The sequence below is a fragment of the Primulina tabacum genome, chromosome 9, assembly GCF_025594145.1.
Source record: "Primulina tabacum isolate GXHZ01 chromosome 9, ASM2559414v2, whole genome shotgun sequence".
NCBI classification, from domain to species: Eukaryota; Viridiplantae; Streptophyta; class Magnoliopsida; order Lamiales; family Gesneriaceae; genus Primulina; species Primulina tabacum.
The window spans coordinates 14,677,411-14,699,129 of NC_134558.1; the positions used below are offsets into that span (position 1 = coordinate 14,677,411).

General features: G+C 39.8%; 1 protein-coding gene across 1 annotated transcript; it reads left to right on the forward strand.

The window, feature by feature from the left end:
• The first annotated feature begins 1,540 nt into the window (after positions 1 to 1,540).
• Positions 1,541 to 16,170, forward strand: LOC142556935 (uncharacterized). The gene is made up of 5 exons (XM_075668423.1): positions 1,541 to 3,011; positions 14,756 to 14,946; positions 15,058 to 15,290; positions 15,360 to 15,686; positions 16,068 to 16,170. The coding sequence occupies exons 1-5, from the start codon at positions 1,541 to 1,543 to the stop codon at positions 16,168 to 16,170; spliced, it is 2,325 nt and encodes a 774-aa protein (XP_075524538.1).
• The last annotated feature ends 5,549 nt before the right edge of the window (positions 16,171 to 21,719 follow it).

A 21,719-nucleotide genomic window follows, 5' to 3' on the forward strand; every position in this document is an offset into this window, starting at 1 on the left:
TGGCATTCATGTTGAGCTCTATCGTTCTTGTTAGCCCATTGTTGATATCCGTTGTTATCTGGCACTGTTGTTTATCTCGGGATCATTGTGTGGCTGATAGGCCTATACACATGAGACCGTAGATGTGATTGAACAATCCCGTGGTTAGTGCAGCCTTTTGAGGTGAGCGCTGGGATTGTGTCATCTAGTTTGTTTTGTTGTGCCATCTTGTTATATCGTATCAGCTGTATGGAGGCCGAGTCAAGAGTGTTATTCAGCACAGCTTGGCATACCTCACATACTTGGCAGGGCGGTTTAGCTGCATGACGATGTAGCTCCCCTTTGTTGTTGCTCGAGCATTATTACAGTTGTTATCGTACCGTTTGTTGGCTCCTGTTATCCCGGTTATTCGTTGAGCCTTTCATGCATTGCATATTACATTTTATTATATGATTATGCATGATTAATGTTTATTGTTGTTATTGTTGAACTGTTACATACCAGAATCCTAACCTCAGTTGTTTACTTGGGGGGCTGCTGTGGTTGCTATTGGGCACCATGGTAGATCTCCCGAGTCGTTTTGCAGCATCAGGCCGAGGTTCCGCCAGTGGAGCTCGGGATTGAGGTTGGATTGCTTGGTTCTATTCAGTGGAGTCTCCCAGTTGGTCTATATGTATGTCTTGAGTTTGTTCAGTCTTGTATTGTAGTTTATTTGTCGGGAAGATGCCCCGTGTATCTTTATTGATATTTGGTTGTTCTGGTTATGTTCTGAGGCGACTCTGTGATTTTAATGATCTGGCGAGTATTTGGTAAGTTTTAAATTCTGGTTATTCCTGGCCAGTGCGGCTATAGGTTGTTGACTTTGGTTTTGTTTTAAAGTATATTTTGATATAGAATGCTGCTTGAGTTTTCGGGATGTCCTACTTACGGGGAGGTCATGCCGAAATTTTTTTAGGCCCTGAGGTCCGTTTTAAAGTATTTTAAACCTTTTTCGCTGCAGTTTTAAATCAGACCATTATTGTTTGATCATTAATTGTCGTTAGAGTAAATGGGCCTCACATCATGGTATGAGAGCGTAAACTGGGATACGCTCGAACTAGAGTCTAGGACACTCGAGTATTGGCACTAAAATGGTTGTTGCGCCTGTGTATGCTACTTGACAGCAGGTTTATGTAAATATATGATTTGTTTGCTTCCATTCTAATTGTTTTGATGTTTTATCGTATAGAATGGAGGGAGGTGGAGAAATTCCTGCTGATGAGATTTAGCTCAAGGTCGAGGTCGTGGACGTGGTAGACCTCGTGTCCGTGTTATTGATGATACTTTTGTTGAGGAAGCTGCTGATCATCTAGAGCAGCTTAGGATGGATGAGTTAGTTGCGCGTTTCCATTCTATGCATCCTCCTCGATTCAGTGGTTCAGAGGGAACTGAGAAAGCTGAGTTATGGATTTCTGAGATTGAGGAATTGTTTGATTTGATTGAGTATCCTCCAGAGTGTCGATTGAGATTAGCTGTGCATCAGTTGAAAGATCGTGCCAAAATGTGATGATCTACTACATTAATGACTTTAGAAGCTCAGAGGATTGTTCCATCGTGGGATATATTCAAGCTGAAGTTTAATGAGAGTTATTGTCCTCCATCATTCTACAGTTCTAAGGCTTCTGAGTTTCATAACCTGAAACAAGGCGATATGTCAGTTGCGGAGTATGCAGATTCTTTTTATGCTATGTTGAGATATGCTCCTCATGTTGCTGCAAGTCAGGTTGCGGTTGTTGAGAGTTTCATTGAAGGATTGAACAATCATCTGTACCCTTTTGTTTCTACCGGTAAGCCACTGAATTATCTTGAAGCAGTGGAAATAGCAAAAAGGGCTGAAGCTAGTATTAAGAGGAGTGGCAATCGAGTTCCTACCCAACATCATCATTCGGGGAGGCAACAATTCAGTTCATCTGGTTCTGCATCTCTTCGTCCACGTGGGAAGCAATTTAAGAAGCCTGGTTCTAGTTCTTCGAGTTCAGGGAGTTCAGGGAACCGTGGTGGATATCGTTATAGTGGACCTTATTGTGATCACTGTGGGGGCAAGCATTCCAGTAATCAGTGTGTTGGAGTTCAAGGGGTTTGTAATAATTGTGGTTGGCCGGGTCATTTTGCTAGAGTATGTCCTAGTAAGACGGGGAAATCAGCCCAGGCAGGTAGTGGAGCTCAAATTAATAGAATTCCAGCAGCGTCCCAGTCTTCCCATCAGCCTATTCGCCCTTCACATCAGAGCAGAGGGCAAGGTGGTCAACAGAATCAGTCATCTGTTCATGTATTTGCCTTGACTGAGGATGAGGCTCAGGCAGCTCCAGGTACTGTCATTACTGGTAACTGTAATGTATGTGGTTTTATAGCACGAGTGTTATTTGATACTGGAGCATCTCATTCCTTTGTTTCTCATGCATTCGTTGTTTCGCATGATCTTCGCACCACTAGTATGGATTCATATCTATCTGTTGCTACTCCGATGGGAAAAATTATTATCACTGATAATGTGGTGTTCAATGCGGTTTTGTTTCACGATGAAAATGTTCTGTATCTGAATCTCATAGTCCTACCTATGCATGACTTTGATTGTATCGTTGGTATGGATGTTTTGACTGCAAATCGTGCCACTGTTGACTGTTATCGAGGAATAGTTCGTTTCAGGCCTAGCTTTGCTCCTAAATGGAATTTCTATGGTCGTGGTTTTCAAGCCAAGATTCCTCTAGTTTCTGCCATTGAGATGAATCGATTGTTAGATTCTGGTCATGAAGGTTTTCTAGTTTATGCTGTGGACCTATCACAAGATGAGCGACGGATTTCTGATATTCCTGTAGTCTGTGAGTTTCCTGATGTGTTTCCAGAAGAGATTCCTGGTTTTCCACCAGAACGAGAAGTTGAGTTCAGGATCGAATTAATGCCAGGAACTGAACCCATATCTCGAGCACCATATCGTTTAGCCCCTGTTGAGCTGAAAGAACTGAAAGAACAATTGCAGGATTTGTTAAGTAAAGGTTATATTCGTCCGAGTTCTTCACCGTGGGGTGCACCGATTCTATTTTTCAAGAAGAAAGATGGTACGATGCGGATGTGTATTGATTATCGACAACTGAATAAGTTTACTGTCAAGAATAAATATCCACTCCCTAGGATTGATGACTTATTTGATCAGTAGCAAGGTACTTCGGTGTATTCTAAGATTGATCTTCGTTTTGGGTACCATCATGTGGGGACCCGGGCTCTAACTCAATTCTTTTCGGGATTAATCAGATCTTTATTCAAAAATGTGGGTCAAAATTTTTGCTTTTTAACATTAATTCAAATGTATATAAACAAGCACAAGATAGTTCTTCATTTTTTTCAATAAACATAATTACATGTCTTGTTCTAATACATTCATACAAACCAGTGTTTAATACAAACTACAACCACAAGTAGTACAAGTCTAGTAAGAAACAACTAGTAATCTTCTGCGCCCGAAGTCACCACGCTATCTCGAACTCATCTCTGTCGTGACCCAGATCCTGCCCCACCTATTGTTATGCACACATACAGACATAACAACAGCCAAAAACTCCGGTGAGAACAAATCCCAGTGTAAAACATGTATGCATGCTAATACATAATCATAAATCATGCATGAAAGCAATAACAATGGGTTTCATAGTCTATGAAACAAATCTATATGAGCATGCAATTCAAATCAAATCATGTCCTGACTCGACTCGACTCTACTCTAGGGATCCCGGTGTGAATAAGACGTCACTGTCTGTCACCTACCCTCCCAATCGGGGTAACTGTACGTCTTATTCCTAGATTTCGCCCATGTTTGTATCGAATGTCTACAATCGGATTGAATCTGATCTGAAGCGTCGATACCACCGAACGTCTAGTTTGGAAAGTCTACCAATGACTCTCCTATCTCAAATGCTTGAATATAACTCTATAAACAAGGCATCATCATATCAAGAGATTTAAATATAATTCTATAAACAAATCAAAATCATATCAAAAGATAGACAACAATTCTAGTATGTGATTTGGTTGGGAAACTCAAATTGAATCTCATTTGAGTTGTGTCTTCCCCAAACAAAACATGAATTATACCTTTCGTCGCACAATCTATCGTAGTCGAAGTCTCGCTATCAAAGTTTCCAATAGAATCTGAAATGGCATGATCAAAGTGTATTCTATCAATACAAATAGGACTCAATCTTCAATCTGAATACAATTCGACGGCATAACGGCGGATTCTCGATATACCGATCAATTTATAAATCCACACAATGTAATCAATATCAACAATTCACCATTCTCTTCATAATACACATTAACTCTCAAATCTGAACATGTTAAATCATACATATGCTGGAATTCATAACAATTACATACGGTACCATTTCTTCGATCCGGTTGCGAATAACCGTTGCTTATAATCATAAAAACATATATCTACAAGCATATCCAAGTTTCCCCAACATCAATATCTCAAATCATGCAGGAAATGAATGAAACTTACATCCTCTTGTAGCCTTTGAAGTGAGGAACAAGAATTTAAGCTTGGATTAACTTTTGGATAAGTAAATCTTACACAATCAAATAGTAAAGATGGAAGAAAGCTTGGAACCCTTTTCTCCTTCGTTTCTCAGCTGATGGAAGTGTTAAAAAATGAAGACTCAGCACAATTCTATATATATATGCCATGTGTCATCATAAGAAACAAAGGTGGCTTTCTCGCATGCAGCACCGCGGGTGCGCTCCCTCTAGACCGCAGGTGCGCTCAAGCTTCGGCAGTCTATTCATTTTCCAAAATCGACGACCGCGGGTGCGCTACATATTAGACCACGGGTGCAGTGACCATACTATAAAAATGACCAATTTCTGTCCATGCACCGCGGGTGCGGTATCTTTCATGGTGCGGGTGCGGTTACGTTTGAACCGCGGGTGCGGTGTCATTCCTGTAAATAATTTTCAACTCTCTGTCCATCAACCGCGGGTGCACTCTTTCTTGGACCGCGGGTGCGGTCTGCCCTTCATTCAAAATTCTAATTTTTCATGTCTCTCCTTCCCCCATCTCATTTATTGTTTCTCATTACATGTCATGCATTCTCATATCTTTGAATATCGCATCAGTGAAGACTAATAAATCTCAGGCCTTACATTTCTCCCCCTCTAAGAAATGATTTCGTCCTCGAAATCGCAGGCCATCAATCATATCATAAATGAAAAACAATATAATCAAAAGCTGAATAAATACTCACATCATGTAAACAACTCGGGATATTTCTGTCTCATATCTGCTTCTGTCTCCCAAGTCGCTTCTTCAGTGCCATGACGACTCCACTGGACTTTCACTAGCGGAATAGTCTTCGTTTTGAGCTGTTTTTCTTTCCGATCAAGAATCTGTATCGGTTTCTCAGTATAACTCAAAGTCTGATTAAGCTCAGCTTCGTCAGGCTGAATGACATGAGAAGCATCACGCATGTATCTACGCAGCATTGATACATGAAATACGTCATGTATTCCAGATAGAGAAGGAGGAAGAACTAGTCGATAGGCTCGATCGCCAATCTTTTCAAGTATCTCATAAGGACCGATGTATCTAGGAGACAACCTCCCGCTTTTGCCAATTCTGACAACGCCTCTGAAAGGAGAAATCTTCAAAAACACTTTGTCTCCTTGTTCAAATACTAGCGGTCTACGTCTGATATTGGCATACTTGGCTTGCCTATCCTGTGCTGTCTTCATCCTCTTCTGAATTATCTTTACTTTCTCAGTCATTTCACGAATCATATCAGGCCCAAGTTCTGGTACCGCAGATATATCATCTCAGTATAGAGGAGATCTGCACTTCTTGCCATATAATGCTTCAAACGGTGCCATCTCTATGCTCGTTTGATAGCTGTTGTTGTACGAGAATTCACACAATGGTAGTGAATCTTGCCAACTAGTGCCGAAATCTAGCACTACAGCTCTCAACATGACCTCTAAAGTCTGGATAGTCCGCTCTGACTGTCCGTCTGTCTGAGGTTGATAAGCAGTACTCAGGTGTAATGTCGTACCTAAGGCCTGCTGCAAACTGTGCCAAAAGTGTGAAGTGAATCGTGGATCACGATCTGATACGATAGACTTCGGAACACCATGCAATCTGACTACTTCTCTGATATAGGTCTCGGCCATCTGATCGTGTCTGTATGTCATTCTGTATGGAATAAAACAAGCCGATTTGGTCAATCTGTCAATAATGTCCCAAATCGCGTCACAGCCCCGGGATGATCGAGGTAACTTTGTCACGAAATCCATGGAAATGTGATCCTATTTCCATTCTGGAATAGACAAACTATGAAGTAAACCTCCGGGCTTCTTTCTCTCAGCCTTCACCTGTTGGAAATTTAAACACTTAGACACAAATTCTGCAATATCTGACTTCATCTGTTTCCACCAGAACTGTGTCTTTAGATCATTGTACATCTTCCTGCCACAAGGATGAATACTGAACCGACTACAGTGCGCTTCTGACATAATCTGTTGTTTTAATTCTCGAACATCTAGCACTACAATACGGTTATTCACATACAGAACAAAATCATGTACCTGATATTCAGACTAATGTCCTGATCTGACCATCTGAATCAACTTCTGCACATTCTGATCAGTTCTTTGTGCCTCTTTAATCCTCATAATCAAATCTGGCTCAACTTGAATCGAAGCAAGTCTCAGCGGTCTACTATCTGTGTCAAATGCTAAACCAGACAAACAGCAATCCTCAACTAAATTCGAAACACCTATCGTCGATAAGGATAGGGCACATACCTTTCGACTCAAGGCATCTGCTGCTGCATTTGACTTCCCTGGGTAATATTTGATCTCGCAATAAAAATCTTTCAATAAATCGAGTCATCTACACTGTCTCATATTCAATTCTGATTGAGAAAATAGATACTTCAGGCTCTTGTGATCAGAGTAGATCTCAAATTTCTCGCCATAAAGATAATGACGCCAAATCTTCAATGCAAATACGATCGCCGCCAATTCAAGATCATGAATGGGATATCAAATCTCGTGTGGCTTCAGCTGTCTAGAGGCGTATGCGATCACATGACCTCGTTGCATAAGAATACATCCCAGCCCTCTGTGAGATGCATCACAATATACAACGAAATCACCAGTACCTGAAGGAATCATCAAGACAGGTGCACTGGTCAGCCTTTTCTTCAACTCTAGAAAGCTGGATTCACAATCCGCAGACCACACAAATGGCGCATTCTTTGTGTTAACTGGGTAATTGGCTTCGCAACGCTGGAGAAATCTTTAATGAATCGTCGATAGTAACCTGCCAGACCCATGAAACTGCGTATCTCTGGCACAGAAGTCGGTCTCGGCCAACTGACCACAACTTCAACTTTACTCGGATCTACAGAAATACCGTCTCCAGATATGATATATGACCCAAGGAGACAACGTGTCTCAGCCAAAACTCACACTCTGACAGTTAGCAAATAAGCTTTCATTTCTCAATGTTTGCAACACAATTCTCAAATGATTGGAATGTTCATTCAGATTCTTAGAATAAACCAAGATATCATCAATAAAAACAATCACAAACTCATCCAAATACCTCTGAAAGACACGGTTCATCAATCCCATAAACACCGCTGGAGCATTCGTTAAACCAAAAGGCATGACAACAAACTCATAATGTCCATACCTGGTTCGGAATGCTGTCTTCGGTATGTCAACATCTCTAACTCTCAATTGGTGATATCCGGATCTCAAATCGATCTTGGAATAAACAGAGGATCCCTGCAACTGATCAAATAAATCATCGATGCGAGGCAATGGGTAATTGTTCTTTACCGTCGCCTTGTTCAGTTGCCGGTAGTCAATACATAATTGCATAGAACCGTCTTTCTTCCGTACAAATAGCACTGGTGCGCCCCAAGGAGACACACTCGATCTAATGTATCCCTTGGTGTAAGGCCCGAGAGTTTTATCCTACTAATCTGAAATGATTTGGGGATAATTGATATGATTATAGACGGAAAAGATCGGACCGGGAAAGACGAGATAATGCATGAAAATGTGCGAGGAACAGTAGCCCTCGCGCATATGCGCGGCACAGATGCGCGCATATGCGCGACATGGGCAGAGGACCTTGCGCATATGCGCGAGCCTGTACAAGCGAAAGATCCGTCGCGAGGACAGAACACCTCGCGCATATGCGCGAGAAGGGGCGCGCATATGCACGAGGCAAGTATGTGGGGTGATTGCCGAGACAACAAGTCTCGCGCATATGCGCGAGACATGACGCGCATATGCGCGAGCAGGCGTATTCAGGAATGCCGAGTCCAGAGAGTTGGGCGCATATGCGCGGAAATGTGTCACGCATATGCGCCAGCAGTCGGGAAGACACGCGCCGAGACATAAGGTCTCGCGCATATGCGCCGGTTGATGTCGCGCATATGCGCGAGACGTGTTGCGTGAAGAATGTGCCATTTGCCTTGCTGCATGCACGAGATATATATATATATATATATAACATTCCTCTTCAGACAAGAGAAACGAAGGGAGAAACGAAGAAAGAGAAGATTCAGAGAAGCTCCGAAAATCCTTACGCCTTTTGGGAGAAATCCATCTATCCGATTTTGAATCCGACTTCAGTACTATGTTCCTATCGACGTAGACTACAACTGGACGTAAATTTTGATACGTTTTGATATGTTTTGGAATTATGGTATTGTCAGAATCTGATATAATTCATATATGATGTTCTTGGCATGTTAGACATCGTATAATCGAAACCGGACTGAAGAACAAATACCATATGAAATTGTTATGATTTTTAGAGTTAAGTTGAGTAAGAATTGATATCAAGATTGAGTGATTATCGAGTATAAGATGTTAGAATTGATATCTGACTGATATGGTATGGCTGGATATATTGAGATTATGATGTTATGCCGTTGAACCAGAATTTGATTGAATTCTGATTCTATCCAGTATTGATTGAGTGGTGTATTGATACCGTACCCTCGATATTGGTATTGTCAGATTGAGTATTGACAGGCTTTGAGTTCGAGACTTCGACAGAGTCAGAGTATCAGAAAGAAAAGTATAAATTAATGTTGAGTTGGGATTGCACAACTCGAGTGAGGTTTGACTCGAGTCTCCCTAAATCACATACTTAGCTATTACATTGATATTTGTAATTGATGAGATTGATGTTTGTAATCTATTGATTTATAGCCACTGCATGTATTGACTACTGATACGCTAGTCATCGGCTGATTCGCCTAGTTACTGTATGCATGTATTGACTGCTGATTCGCTAGTCATTGGCTGATTCGCCAAGTCACCGACTGATTCGTCTGGTTATTGGCTGATTCGTCTAGTTATCGACTGATTCGTCTAAACTTTGGCTGATTTGCTTAATTACTGGCTGATTCGTCCAGTTATTGGCTGATTCGCTTAATTCTTGACTGATTCGTCAATTCTGTGGCTGTTTCGCCCAGACACTGGATATATGAATTATATTGATGCCGTTTAGGGTTGATTCATTCCTATCGACTGAGATTCGATATAATTATCAATATCCAGACATTGGGATCCCTAGGTTAGAGTTGAGTCGAGTCTGAGACGACGCGTGGTTTGAGTCGAGTCTGTGATGACTAGTTGATTTACAGTTTTATATCATTCATGTTTATTGATTGGCTGCATGTGAATGATATTTGTTAAATGCTTTTGTAAATGTTTTTATATGATTGCATGTTTACATTTTTTATACTGGGATTTATTCTCACCGGAGTTATCCGGCTGTTGTCTTGTTTTGTATGTGTGCATGACAACAGGTGGGACAGGTTCAGGGTTGAGAAGATGAAGAGAGATCGTGATTAGAGTGGAGGCTCCGGACTTGGATTAGAGATAGGGTTGGACACTTGATATTAGCTGTTAAACCTTAGTTGAATAAGTGTATGTAGTACAGGACTTGTACTTTTATACTGAGATGTATATATGTTTTATTTCACTACGTTCCGTATTTTTTTAAAAAAAAAAATTTAAACCCTGTTTTATAATTGATTAATTAGTCCCAATTATGATTAAGAACATGATTAGCGTCCGGGTCCCCACAGTTGGTTAGAAGATCTTCTAATTGTGCTTTTAAATCTTTCAACTCTATCGGCGCCATCCTATACGGGGCTCGAGATATAGGAATAGTGCCTGGCATAAGATCTATACTGAAATCAACCTCTCGTACTTGAGGTAACCCTGGAATCTCGTCAGGAAATACATCTGCAAACTCCCGTACTACTGGCAAATCTGCCAATGCCGGGCTCGATTTCTGTAGATCTACAGAATAAATAAGGAATCCCTCTACTCATTTCTGCAACAATCTACTCATAGTCAATGCCGACACTAAGGGAATCCGAGATCTGGAACCCTTCCCATAGAATTTCCACTTCTCTGCCATTTCAGGTCTGAATTGGACGATCTTGTGGAAACAGTCTACTGTGGCTCTGTACTTGGTTAGGATATCAATCCCAACAATACAATCAAAATCAGCCAAACCAAGAACAATGCAATCCAAGTCAATCTCATGACCCTCGAATTGTAATATACAATTTCTAACTGTAGTCACAGATACAAGACCACTTCCCAACGGAGAAGAAATAGACACTACAGTAGACAATGACTCAACAGGCAATGCATGTAGCAATGCAAAACGTTATGATATAAATGTATGTGATGCACATGTATCTATCAATACATAGGCAGGATAACCACAAAGAAAACAGTTACCTGCAATCACATCGTCTGGTGCATCTTGGGCTTGTTCCTCCGTCAAAGCAAACACCTGAGCCTGTTGTCTGGGAGGTTGGCTCATTGTCTGGCCACCTCTGGCTCTAGGCTGGGATTGTGTAGGCGTGGGCTGGAATGAATGGACAGACGAAGCTTGCCTCTCAGGCTGAGTCACTGATGTAGATGACCCTGCACTCTGAAATCTCTGGGCACCTCTCTGGGGACAAACTCTAGCAGTGTCCCTGCTGCCTGCATATGTTACATCTGCCCATCACTCCCTGACACTGCTCAGTGGCATGCCTACCACCACAAGAACTGCAATAAACACAAGTATACTCTGCACTCTGGCCAGGACCTCTCTGTCTTGACCCACTGGAGCTCGACGAACTGCTCCCTGACTTCTTAAACTGTCTGCCCTTTGCTTTCAGAAAATCTTTCTTGCCACTACTACTGCTTCCACTATCAAATCGAGGAGGAGGTGGTGGAAACTGGGCGGTGGGCTGTGGCAGTCTCTGACTGTGAGAACTATAGGAAGCCCCTCGCTGCCTAATCAAGCCAGCCTCTGCTCCCTTCGCTCTGTTCATTGCCTCAGAAAAGGTATTGGGTCGTCCCGTGTTCACCAAGGTGAAAATGTCAGGATTTAAACCATTGATGAATTGATCGGCGACCGCTTCATCATTTCCTGCCACGTGTGGCGCAAATCGAAGCAAGGAAGAAAACTTGGCAACATACTCTTCTATGTTCCACTGCCCCTGTCTCAAGTTGGCAAATTCGGCTCCTTTGTCTTTTCGATAGGAGACTGGAAAGAAACGTTGATAAAATTCATCTTTAAATACTTTCCAAGTAATATCGATACCTCTATGCTCCAGGGCTCGTTTCGTTGTAAGCCACCAACTTTTTGCCACTTCATGTAATTGATGCCCAATCAACTTCACTCTCCGTTCGTCTGTATAAGCCAGAGATTCAAACAACATCTCTGTATCGTCTAACCAGCTCTCACAATCCACTGCATTTTCCGTGCCCTTTAAAGTCGGAGGATGGAATGATTGAAATCTCTTCAATAAGGTTTCCATAGGTGTAGCTATAACATCCATCTGAGTACCTGACGTACTACCCTGTTCTAGCACTTGCCCTACAGCTGGTTGTGGTATCCTTCTAGGCGGCATAATCTAATTATCAAACAGATTAGTACACAGTCTATACAATCTGTCTCAGTCCTCCTCTGATCATATGCCATTGATCCAGAATCGGTTCTGATTCAGTCTCGAAAATTATGTGATGTAAATCAACTCAGATACAATATAACATATAATAGGGAAATCATTAAATCATGCTAGCACATCAAAAGCAAGGAAGAAGATCTATCTACCCCGCTCATCATATCTTATCTCAATCTAAAGGAACCTCGCTCTGATACCACCTGTTGTGGGAACCCGGGCTCTAACTCAATTCTTTTCGGGATTAATCGGATCTTTATTCAAAAATGTGGGTCAAAATTTTTGCTTTTTAACATTAATTCAAATGTATACAAACAAGCACAAGATAGTTCTTCATTTTTTTTCAATAAACATAATTACATGTCTTGTTCTAATACATTCATACAAACCAGTGTTTAATACAAACTACAACCACATGTAGTACAAGTCTAGTAAGAAACAACTAGTAATCTTCTGCGCCCGAAGTCACCACGCTATCTCGAACTCATCTCTGTCGTGACCCAGATCCTGCCCCACCTGTTGTTATGCACACATACAGACATAACAACAGCCGGAAACTCCGGTGAAAACAAATCCCAGTATAAAACATGTATGCATGCTAATACATAATCATAAATCATGCATGAAAGCAATAACAATGGGTTCCATAGTCTATGAAACAAATCTATATGAGCATGCAATTCAAATCAAATCATGTCCTGACTCGACTCGACTCTACTCTAGGGATCCCGGTGTAAATAAGATGTCACTGTCTGTCACCTACCCTCCCAATCGGGGTAACTGTACGTCTTATTCCTAGACTTTGGCACTGTCTGTATCGAATGTCTACAATCGGATTAAATCTGATCCGAAGCGCCGATACCACCGAACGTCTAGTTTGGCAAATCTGCCAATGACTCTCCTATCTCAAATGCTTGAATATAACTCTATAAACAAGGCATCATCATATCAAGAGATTTAAATATAATTCTATAAACAAATCAAAATCATATCAAAAGATAGACAACAATTCTAGTATGTGATTTGGTTGATAAAACTCAAATTGAATCTCATTTGAGTTGTGTCTTCCCCAAACAAAACATAAATTATACCTTTCGTCGCACAATCTGTCATAGTCGAAGTCTCGCTATCAAAGTTGCCAATAGAATCTGAAATGGCATGATCAAAGTGTATTCTATCAATACATATAGGACTCAATCTTCACTCTGAATACAATTCGACGGCATCACGGCGGATTGTCGATATACCGATCAACTCATAAATCAACACAATGTAATCAATATCAACAATTCACCTTTCTCTTCATAATACACATTAACTCTATAATCTGAACATGTTAAATCATACATATGCTGGAATTAATAACAATTACATACGGTACCATTTCTTCGATCCTGTTGCGAATAATCGTTGCTTATAATCATAAAAACATATATCTACAAGCATATCCAAGTTTCCCCAACATCAATATCTCAAATCATGCAGGAAATGAATGAAACTTACATCCTCTTGTAGCCTTTGAAGTGAGGAACAAGAATTTAAGCTTGGATTAACTTTTGGATAAGTAAATCTTACACAATCAAATAGTAAAGATTGAAGAAAGCTTGGAACCCTTTTCTCCTTCGTTTCTCAGCTGGTGGAAGTGTTAAAAAATGAAGACTCAGCACAATTCTATATATATATGCCATGTGTCATCATAAGAAACAAAGGTGGCTTTCTCGTATACATCATCGCGGGTGCGCTCCCTCTAGACCGCAGGTGCGCTCAAGCTTCGGCAGTCTATTCATTTTCCAAAATCGACGACCGCGGGTGCGCTACATATAAGACCGCGGGTGCGGTGAACCTACTGTAAAAATGACCAATTTTCTGTCCATGCACCGCGGGTGCGGTATCTTTCATGGTGCGGGTGCGGTTACGTTTGAACCGCGGGTGCGGTGTCATTTCTGTAAATAATTTTCAACTCTCTGTCCATCAACCGCGGGTGCAATCTTTCTTGGACAGTGGGTGCGGTCTGCCCTTCATTCAAAATTCTAATTTTTCATGTCTCTCCTTCCCCCATCTCATTTATTGCTTCTCATTACATGTCATGCATTCTCATATCTTTGAATATCGCATCAATGAAGACTAATAAATCTCAGGCCTTACACATCAAGTGAGAGTTAGACAAGAAGATGTGCCGAAAACAGCTTTTCGCACGAGATACAGACACTTTGAATTTTTGGTTATGCCTTTTTGTTTGACCAATGCTCCTGCTGTGTTTATGGACTTGATAAATCGAGTATTTTGTAAATATCTCGATCTTTTTGTGATTGTATTCATTGATGATATTCTGGTTTATTCCAAGTCCGAGGAAGAGCATGCCAAACACTTGAGATTAGTTCTTCGAATTCTTCAAAAGAAACAGTTGTACGCCAAGCTATCCAAGTGTGAGTTTTGGTTGGATAAAGTTGTATTTCTGGGCCATTTCATATCTCAACATGGTATTTCTGTCGATGCAAGTAAAGTGGGAGCAGTTCTGAATTGGGCACGGCCGACCAATGTGCCAGAGATTCGTAGTTTTATGGGTTTAGCTGGTTATTACCGGAGATTTGTTGAAAATTTCTCAAAGATTGCTAGACCTATCACTCAACTGACTAAGAAAAATCAGAGATTCATTTGGTCTGATGAATGTCAGTCAATTTTTGTCGAGTTGAAGAAGAGATTGACTTCTGCACCAGTTCTTACCATTCCAAGTGGTTCTGCAGGATTCGTTGTTTGTACCGACGAATCAAATAGAGGATTAGGTTGTGTTCTGATGCAGCATGGCAGAGTTGTGGCCTGTGGTTCTCGTCAGTTGAAACCGCATGAGTCTAAGTATCCTGTTCATGACTTGGAATTGGCTGCTATCATTTTTGCTCTCAAGATTTGGAGACATTATTTGTTTGGGGAGCAATTTGTAATCTATTCTGATCACAAAAGCTTGAAGTATTTATTCTCTCAGTCAGATCTGAATATGAGACAGAGACATTGGATGGATCTTTTGAAAGATTTTGATTGTGAGATCCAGTATCAACCGGGAAAAGTGAATGTCATTGCTGATGCTTTGATTCGTAAGGTTGTTGATATTAATTTATCCTCGATTCATGTTTCTAAGTTACGAGAGGATATTTGCACTTCTGGGTTGGATTTTCAAATCCAAGGTAATGCTGTTTGTGTATCTCAGATTTCTGTTGAGCTAGAGTTGATTCAGATTGTAAAGTCAGCTCAGAAGACTGATGTTCGAGTTCTGAAATCTTATGAGTTAGTATCTCAATGACACCAATCTGGTTTCTCAATTCACTTAGATGATTTTCTTCGGTTGAATGGTAGATTGGTTGTCCCCGATATTCCTGAATTGCGTACAGCCATCCTTAAAGAAGCTCATTGTACTCGATATAGTATCCACCCAGGAAGCAAGAAAATGTATCATATTCTACAGCCTCATTTTCGGTGGAAGAATATGAAAAAGGATGTGGTTGAGTTTGTGTCTCGTTGTATGATCTGTCAGCAAGTCAAACCGGAACGAATGAGACCTGGAGGATTACTGCATAGCCTTGAGGTTCCTCAGTGGAACTGGGAGCACGTGGCTATGGATTTTGTCACGCATTTGCCACATACTTCTCGTCATTTCGATGCCATTCGGGTGATTGTCGATAGGTTATATAAATCAGCACACTTTATTCCGTATGAGAGGACATATTCGTACAAGAAAATGGCTCGTCTGTATATTGAAAATGTTGTGAGACTTCATGGAGTTCCAGTAGCAATAGTCTCAGATCGTGACCCTCGTTTCAAATCAAAATTTTGGACTAGTTTCCAAAAATAAATGGGTACACGACTTGCGATGAGTACTGCGTACCATCCTCAGACAGATGGTCAGACAGAGCGTACGATTCAGACACTCGAGGATCTGCTTTGAGCTGTAGTCATGGATTTTAAAGACAGTTGGAAGGAAGCTTTACCACTAGTAGAATTTTCGTATAACAACAGTTTCCAGGTGACTATTGGTATGGCTCCTTTTGAAGCTTTGTATGGCAGACGATGTCGATCACCTCTTTGTTGGGATGAATTTGGTGAGAAGCAGTTGACTGGACCTGACATTGTTCAGGAAATGCATGATAAAGTCCAGTTGATTTGTTAGAGAATGAAAGCTGCCCAAGATCGTCAAGCTAGTTATGCTAACAGACGTCGTCGACCTCTAGAATTTCAAGTTGGAGATTTTGTGTTTCTGAGAATCTCTCCGTTTAGAGGTGTTGTTCGTTTTGGTATGAGAGGTAAGTTGTCACCTCGTTTCATTGGTCCCTACGAGATTGTTGAGCGTATTGGGACTTGCGCTTATCGTTTGGATTTGCCTCAGTCTTTGTCTAGCATCCACGATGTTTTCCATGTTTCTATGTTGCGAAAGTATGAGCCCGATCCATCTCATGTGATTCAGCCTGATGAGGTTGAACTTGATCCATCTCTATCGTATACTGAGTATCCTGTTTGTATTTTGGATCGTAAAGACAAAGTTTTACGCAATAAAGTTATACCACTTGTACGTGTTCAGTGGTCGAGGCATGGGGTAGAAGAATCAACATGGGAAATAGAAGAGAATTTGAGAGCATCTTATTCATATCTGTTTGATTCTTAGTAATGTATTGTAGGTTTTGTATCGTGTGTAAGATGTATGTGTATAAACAGAAATTTCGAGGACGAAATTTGTTTTAAGGGGTGGAGAAGGGCCCTGTAATTAATTATCCGGTAATTTTGGCTTAATTAGAATAATTATTGAGTTGTAAATTAAAATAATTAATTATGCCAAATAAATTCAAAAAGTGTGTTAAAAATATATATTTTAGAATATCGGAGAATTTAACGATATAAAATACATATAGAGTTTAAATAACACACGAGAGCAAAATAATTACAGACCGGGATAAATGGGCTTGAGTTATTATTTTAGTAACCAAATACACAATATATAAAAATACATATACATAAACACAACTTACCAAATAAGAGATGGAAAGATAGAAGAAAGAAGCTTTCCCCAACTCCATTCCCGTCACTTGTGTAGCGGCTGCGGGAAAATCGCGATAACTCCTCCGTCTGGCGTCCAAATCTCGATCGGTATAAAGGGGTGTCTTCCTAACATCCTAGGCTTTGATTCAAATCAGAAATCGCGAAGTTTGAGCAAGGATTAGGGTAGATCTAAGCTGCTGTTCTAGTGCTATGTTTCTGCGCGAATTCTTTCAGTTTTGGGTGAGAGTTTTTGGGTTGCTGCGATTTTTGTAGTTTGAATTTGTAGATATGACCTAAATAGAACTTGTAGCTCTGTTTGTTAGCTTTCTATAGCCGCTATAATCATCGAATTTGGATAAGAAACGGATTTGATATGATTTTTCTACCAAAATGTGTCAAAATGGAATTTTGTGTAGGAGCTGTGTACAACACCTACAGTAATTCGGGTTTATGGCATGTTTGCACTCCGATTCTGGGTTTTTGGTTAAAAAGAAAGTTGTAGAGCTATGTGTTGTCTTCGTAATGATATAAGATTCGTTAAATTCAATTAAGAATTGAGCAAGTTATGCTTGTTTTTCTGGAACTGCTCAGTGTGTGAGATTCTGTCCGCGAATTCGTAAGTAGCAGTGTGTTCTTGGAAATTATTAGAATAATCTACTGAGACTATGAAGATGGTTTCAACTGGAGAAACTTAGATAATTGAGTTGTCTTTCATTTCCAATTGGCGGATATTGATTTGAGTTAATATTAAGCGAGATATGAATTTTATGCTCTTTTGTGCCAAATTGGACATTGGTGTGGAATGTAGTTTTCATGATCGGCTTATTGTGGTTTTGTTTAGGCCGAGAGTCTTGAAGAGAAGTTGATATTGGAGTTTCAAGTTGGTATAGGTATGTTACAGCTCGGTAACATACGACGGTAAAACATAAATTATGTTTAATTGCCATTCTGTGTTACTTTGATCGGTTGTATGACTTGTTGGCTATTGGAAATTGTTAAATGTTTTCGTTGTGATCTATTTTTATTATTGTGACATATTATTGTCATTTAGCATCGGGCATACTGTTAAGACATTCATGTTGAGCCCTATCGTTCTTGTTAGCCCATTGTTGATATCCGTTGTTATTTGGCACTGTTGTTTATCTCGGGATCATTGTGTGGCTGATAGGCCTATACACATGAGACCGTAGATGTGATTGAACAATCCCGTGGTTAGTGCAGCCTTTTGAGGTGAGCGCTGGGATTGTGTCATCTAGTTCGTTTTGTTGTGACATCCTGTTATATCGTATCAGCTGTATGGAGGCCGAGTCAGGGGTGTTATTCAGCACAACTTGGCATACCTCGCATACTTGGCAGGGCGGTTTAGCTGCATGAGGATGTAGCTCCCCTGTGTTGTTGCTCGAGCATTATTCCAGTTGTTATCGTACCGTTTGTTGGCTCCTGTTATCCCAGTTATTCGTTGAGCCTTTCATGCATTGCATATTACATTTTATTATATGATTATGCATGATTTATGCTTATTGTTGTTATTGTTGAACTGTTTTATACCAGAATCCTAACCTCAGTTGTTTACTGGGGGGCTGTTGTGGTTGCTATTGGGCACCATGGTAGATCTCCCGAGTCGTTTTACAGCATCAGGCCGAGGTTCCGCCAGTGGAGCTTGGGATTGAGGTTGTATTGCTTGGTTCTGTTCAGTGGAGTCTCCCAGTTGGTCTATATGTATGTCTTGAGTTTGTTCAGTCTTGTATTGTAGTTTATTTGCCGGGGAGATGCCCCGTGTATCTGTATTGATATTTGGTTGTTCTGGTTATGTTCTGAGGCGACTCTGTGATTTTAATGATATGGCAAGTATTTGGTAAGTTTTAAATTATGTTTAGTCCTGGCCAGTGCGGCTATAGGTTGTTGACTTTGGTTTTGTTTTAATGACTCTAGTTGGAGTATATTTTGATATAAAATGCTGTTTGAGTTTTCGAGATGTCCTACTTACGGGGAGGTCATGCCGAAATTTTTCTAGGCCCTGAGGTCCGTTTTAAAGTATTTTAAACCTTTTTCCGCTGCAGTTTTAAATCAAACCATTATTGTTTGATCATTAATTGTCGTTAGAGTAAATGGGCCTCACAAAAGTCGTGGAACATAGCATTGAAAGAATGGCCATGGAATTGAAGTTTGAGGAGACAAAAACTACTATTACAATTACATGGCATTATTAAAATTTTTGACCCTTTCTCTCATTTGGCCTATAAATAGAGGCATTGTGCTAGCTTGTGAATCATTTTATCTCATTGTAAAATATAGTGTGAGTGTGTCAAAGTTCTAAGTTCCAATATTTTTTCTTTCATTTTCTTAACTATGAGTAATGATTTTAGTGTTGATCAAAAGTAAGCTCATGGCAAGCTAATCTATTATGTCAAGGTGAAGAGGATGAATTCTTGGTGAAGTAAGATTGTTTATATTTTGTATATTCTTTCTTTATTTCATTTCATTTAGCTAATTTCTTTTTATTGTAGGTATAAAAATGAATTATTTGTTGTTATCAATTTACATCAAATGCTTGATACCATTGAAGTGTTTATCTTGATTTGTTGTTTAATTTTGATACAATAAATATTTCATCAATTATTATTATTGTTATATTATATATATATGTATATATATATTTATATAATTATATCATATATTTCATTTAGACGATAGCGTGGCTCTGCCAATTGTTCTAAATGCAATATTATGATTTAATACTAACATCTAACAATCTAACATTTACTTTATCGCAACTAACTTTTATTTTTCGCATCTAACTTTTACTTTACTGCAACTAACTTTTACTTTATCGCAACTAACTTTTACTTTTTTGCATTTAAATTTTACTTTCCCGCAACTAAATTTTACTTTATTGCAACTAACTTATTAAATCCTATATTTCTATAGTGCGAACTATATTATATTATATGAGTGTTTAATTATTTAATTTTTCTTGGAACCATTATTTATGGTGGTTTCCTTTGTTTTACTTTTAATTAAACAATATTACATAAACTAAGAATAAATCCTTGAGCCTTGACAAAATTTATAATTTGTAAACTTCATTGTTGAATTTGGTAATTTATAAATTAATAAATTAAAACTAAAAATAACCTCTCTGTGGATCGATCTCGTACTCACGAAATATATTACTTGCAGGCAACCTACACTTGGGTGAATTATAATTTAAGTAGTAGCAATGAACTCTGAATAGGCAGGGTTGCATGTGCGCTCACGACCCGAGGACCACACTTTTCTGCACCCCACGTTTTTATGAGCTTTGTGTAGACATGATCGGTTTTATACGTTATTGTGATATGATGTTGATTTTTAGTATTTTACTCGTTTCATTATGTTAATGCACGGTTGAGGGCCAAGTTGGAAAACTTTAAACTGCAATGTTTTATCTGTTGATTTACCACGATTACTTTGTCAAATATGTATTTTTCAGCAGTTGTGCATGCATGCAAGATTTTAAATTTCGAAATTAAGTTTACAAAAAAAATAAAATAAAATAAAATTTAGTAGTATTTTTTAACAGTAGATGTTTCAGTCTTGGTAATTTCCCCTGTAAATGCAGCAACCGAAACTTCTCTAGGAATCAAGTCATCTTCAACTTTGCCCAGACTTTTTAACATTCTTACTGGAAGAACATTCACAGATGGCCCATTGTCAACCAAAACCCTAGACACTGGCTTCCCATTCACATGAGCCTTGATGTACAACGGCTTTATGTGCTTGGTCATGGCCGGTGTAGGCTTCTCAAGTATCACTTATTTAGGCTTATCTGGGTGATCCTCCTTAATAATCACTTTTGAACTCCCTTCAATGAGTTTATTTGTGTGATCTTCCTTTTGCACTGATTTTTTGGGTATCAACTACCCATTATCATCTTCCATCATTTTAAACTTATCTGGTAGTATAACCACTCTTGTGACACAATCCATAGTGATGTGAAACTCTCCAACACAAAAATTGATTGTTTTTCTTTTTTGATCATCCTCCTCACTTAACAAATCATCATCTTCGTCCACTAACTTTTCCTCAGTAGTCGATCTTCCAAACTTGAACTTACTCCCCACCTGATCCCTGGTGACTGAAATATCCATTGTGGGTTCATTTCGCAACTTTGCGGACTCTTCTGTTATTGCAATAGCTCTTTCTCTCAACAGTCGTCTCTTCTGAGTCATAGTTAGTGACCTAGGGAACTTTTGTGTTGGACCACCCTCCAAGACTCACTAAACTCGCATCTAGCTGGAAGGACGTACCTGAGCTTTGCTCTCCTGCTCTCATAATTTTTCATTTTGAGGCTTAATCCACACGTCGCTCTCTATCTTGGTCAGCTGACTTTTCTTGATTTCCATCCTTCATTACTCGACTTCATATGCAAATCTCTTATCCGAGTATATTTGGTGTTGATTGCGAGATCACTCCCCTCTAAACCATTGATTCCCAAGAACTGGTCTCTCAAGGAAATGATGGCCCCTTGGCCTAGAGGTCGCGGATTCACCAACACTTCTGTTTAAACACTGCTGAAATGTTCTTAGTCGATTAGCACTATACCTTCCATTGGCTTCATACAGTTGACCCTTCGGGACCCAGGATTTCTTAATTATTCGGTTTCTCACGGCAAAGGATTGGCTTATTTCTCATTGAGAAGATCCC

What these genes read in the sequence shown, in the direction of transcription:
- LOC142556935 (XM_075668423.1), top strand. Translation starts at nt 1,541, where the DNA reads ATGACTTTAGAAGCTCAGAGGATTGTTCCATCGTGGGATATATTCAAG. An exon ending in ATTTGTTTGGGGAGCAATTT is followed by an intron (nt 14,947 to 15,057) that starts GTAATCTATTCT and finishes TGTGAGATCCAG; the next exon opens with TATCAACCGGGAAAAGTGAA. An exon ending in ATTCGGGTGATTGTCGATAG is followed by an intron (nt 15,687 to 16,067) that starts GTTATATAAATC and finishes TTTGTATGGCAG; the next exon opens with ACGATGTCGATCACCTCTTT.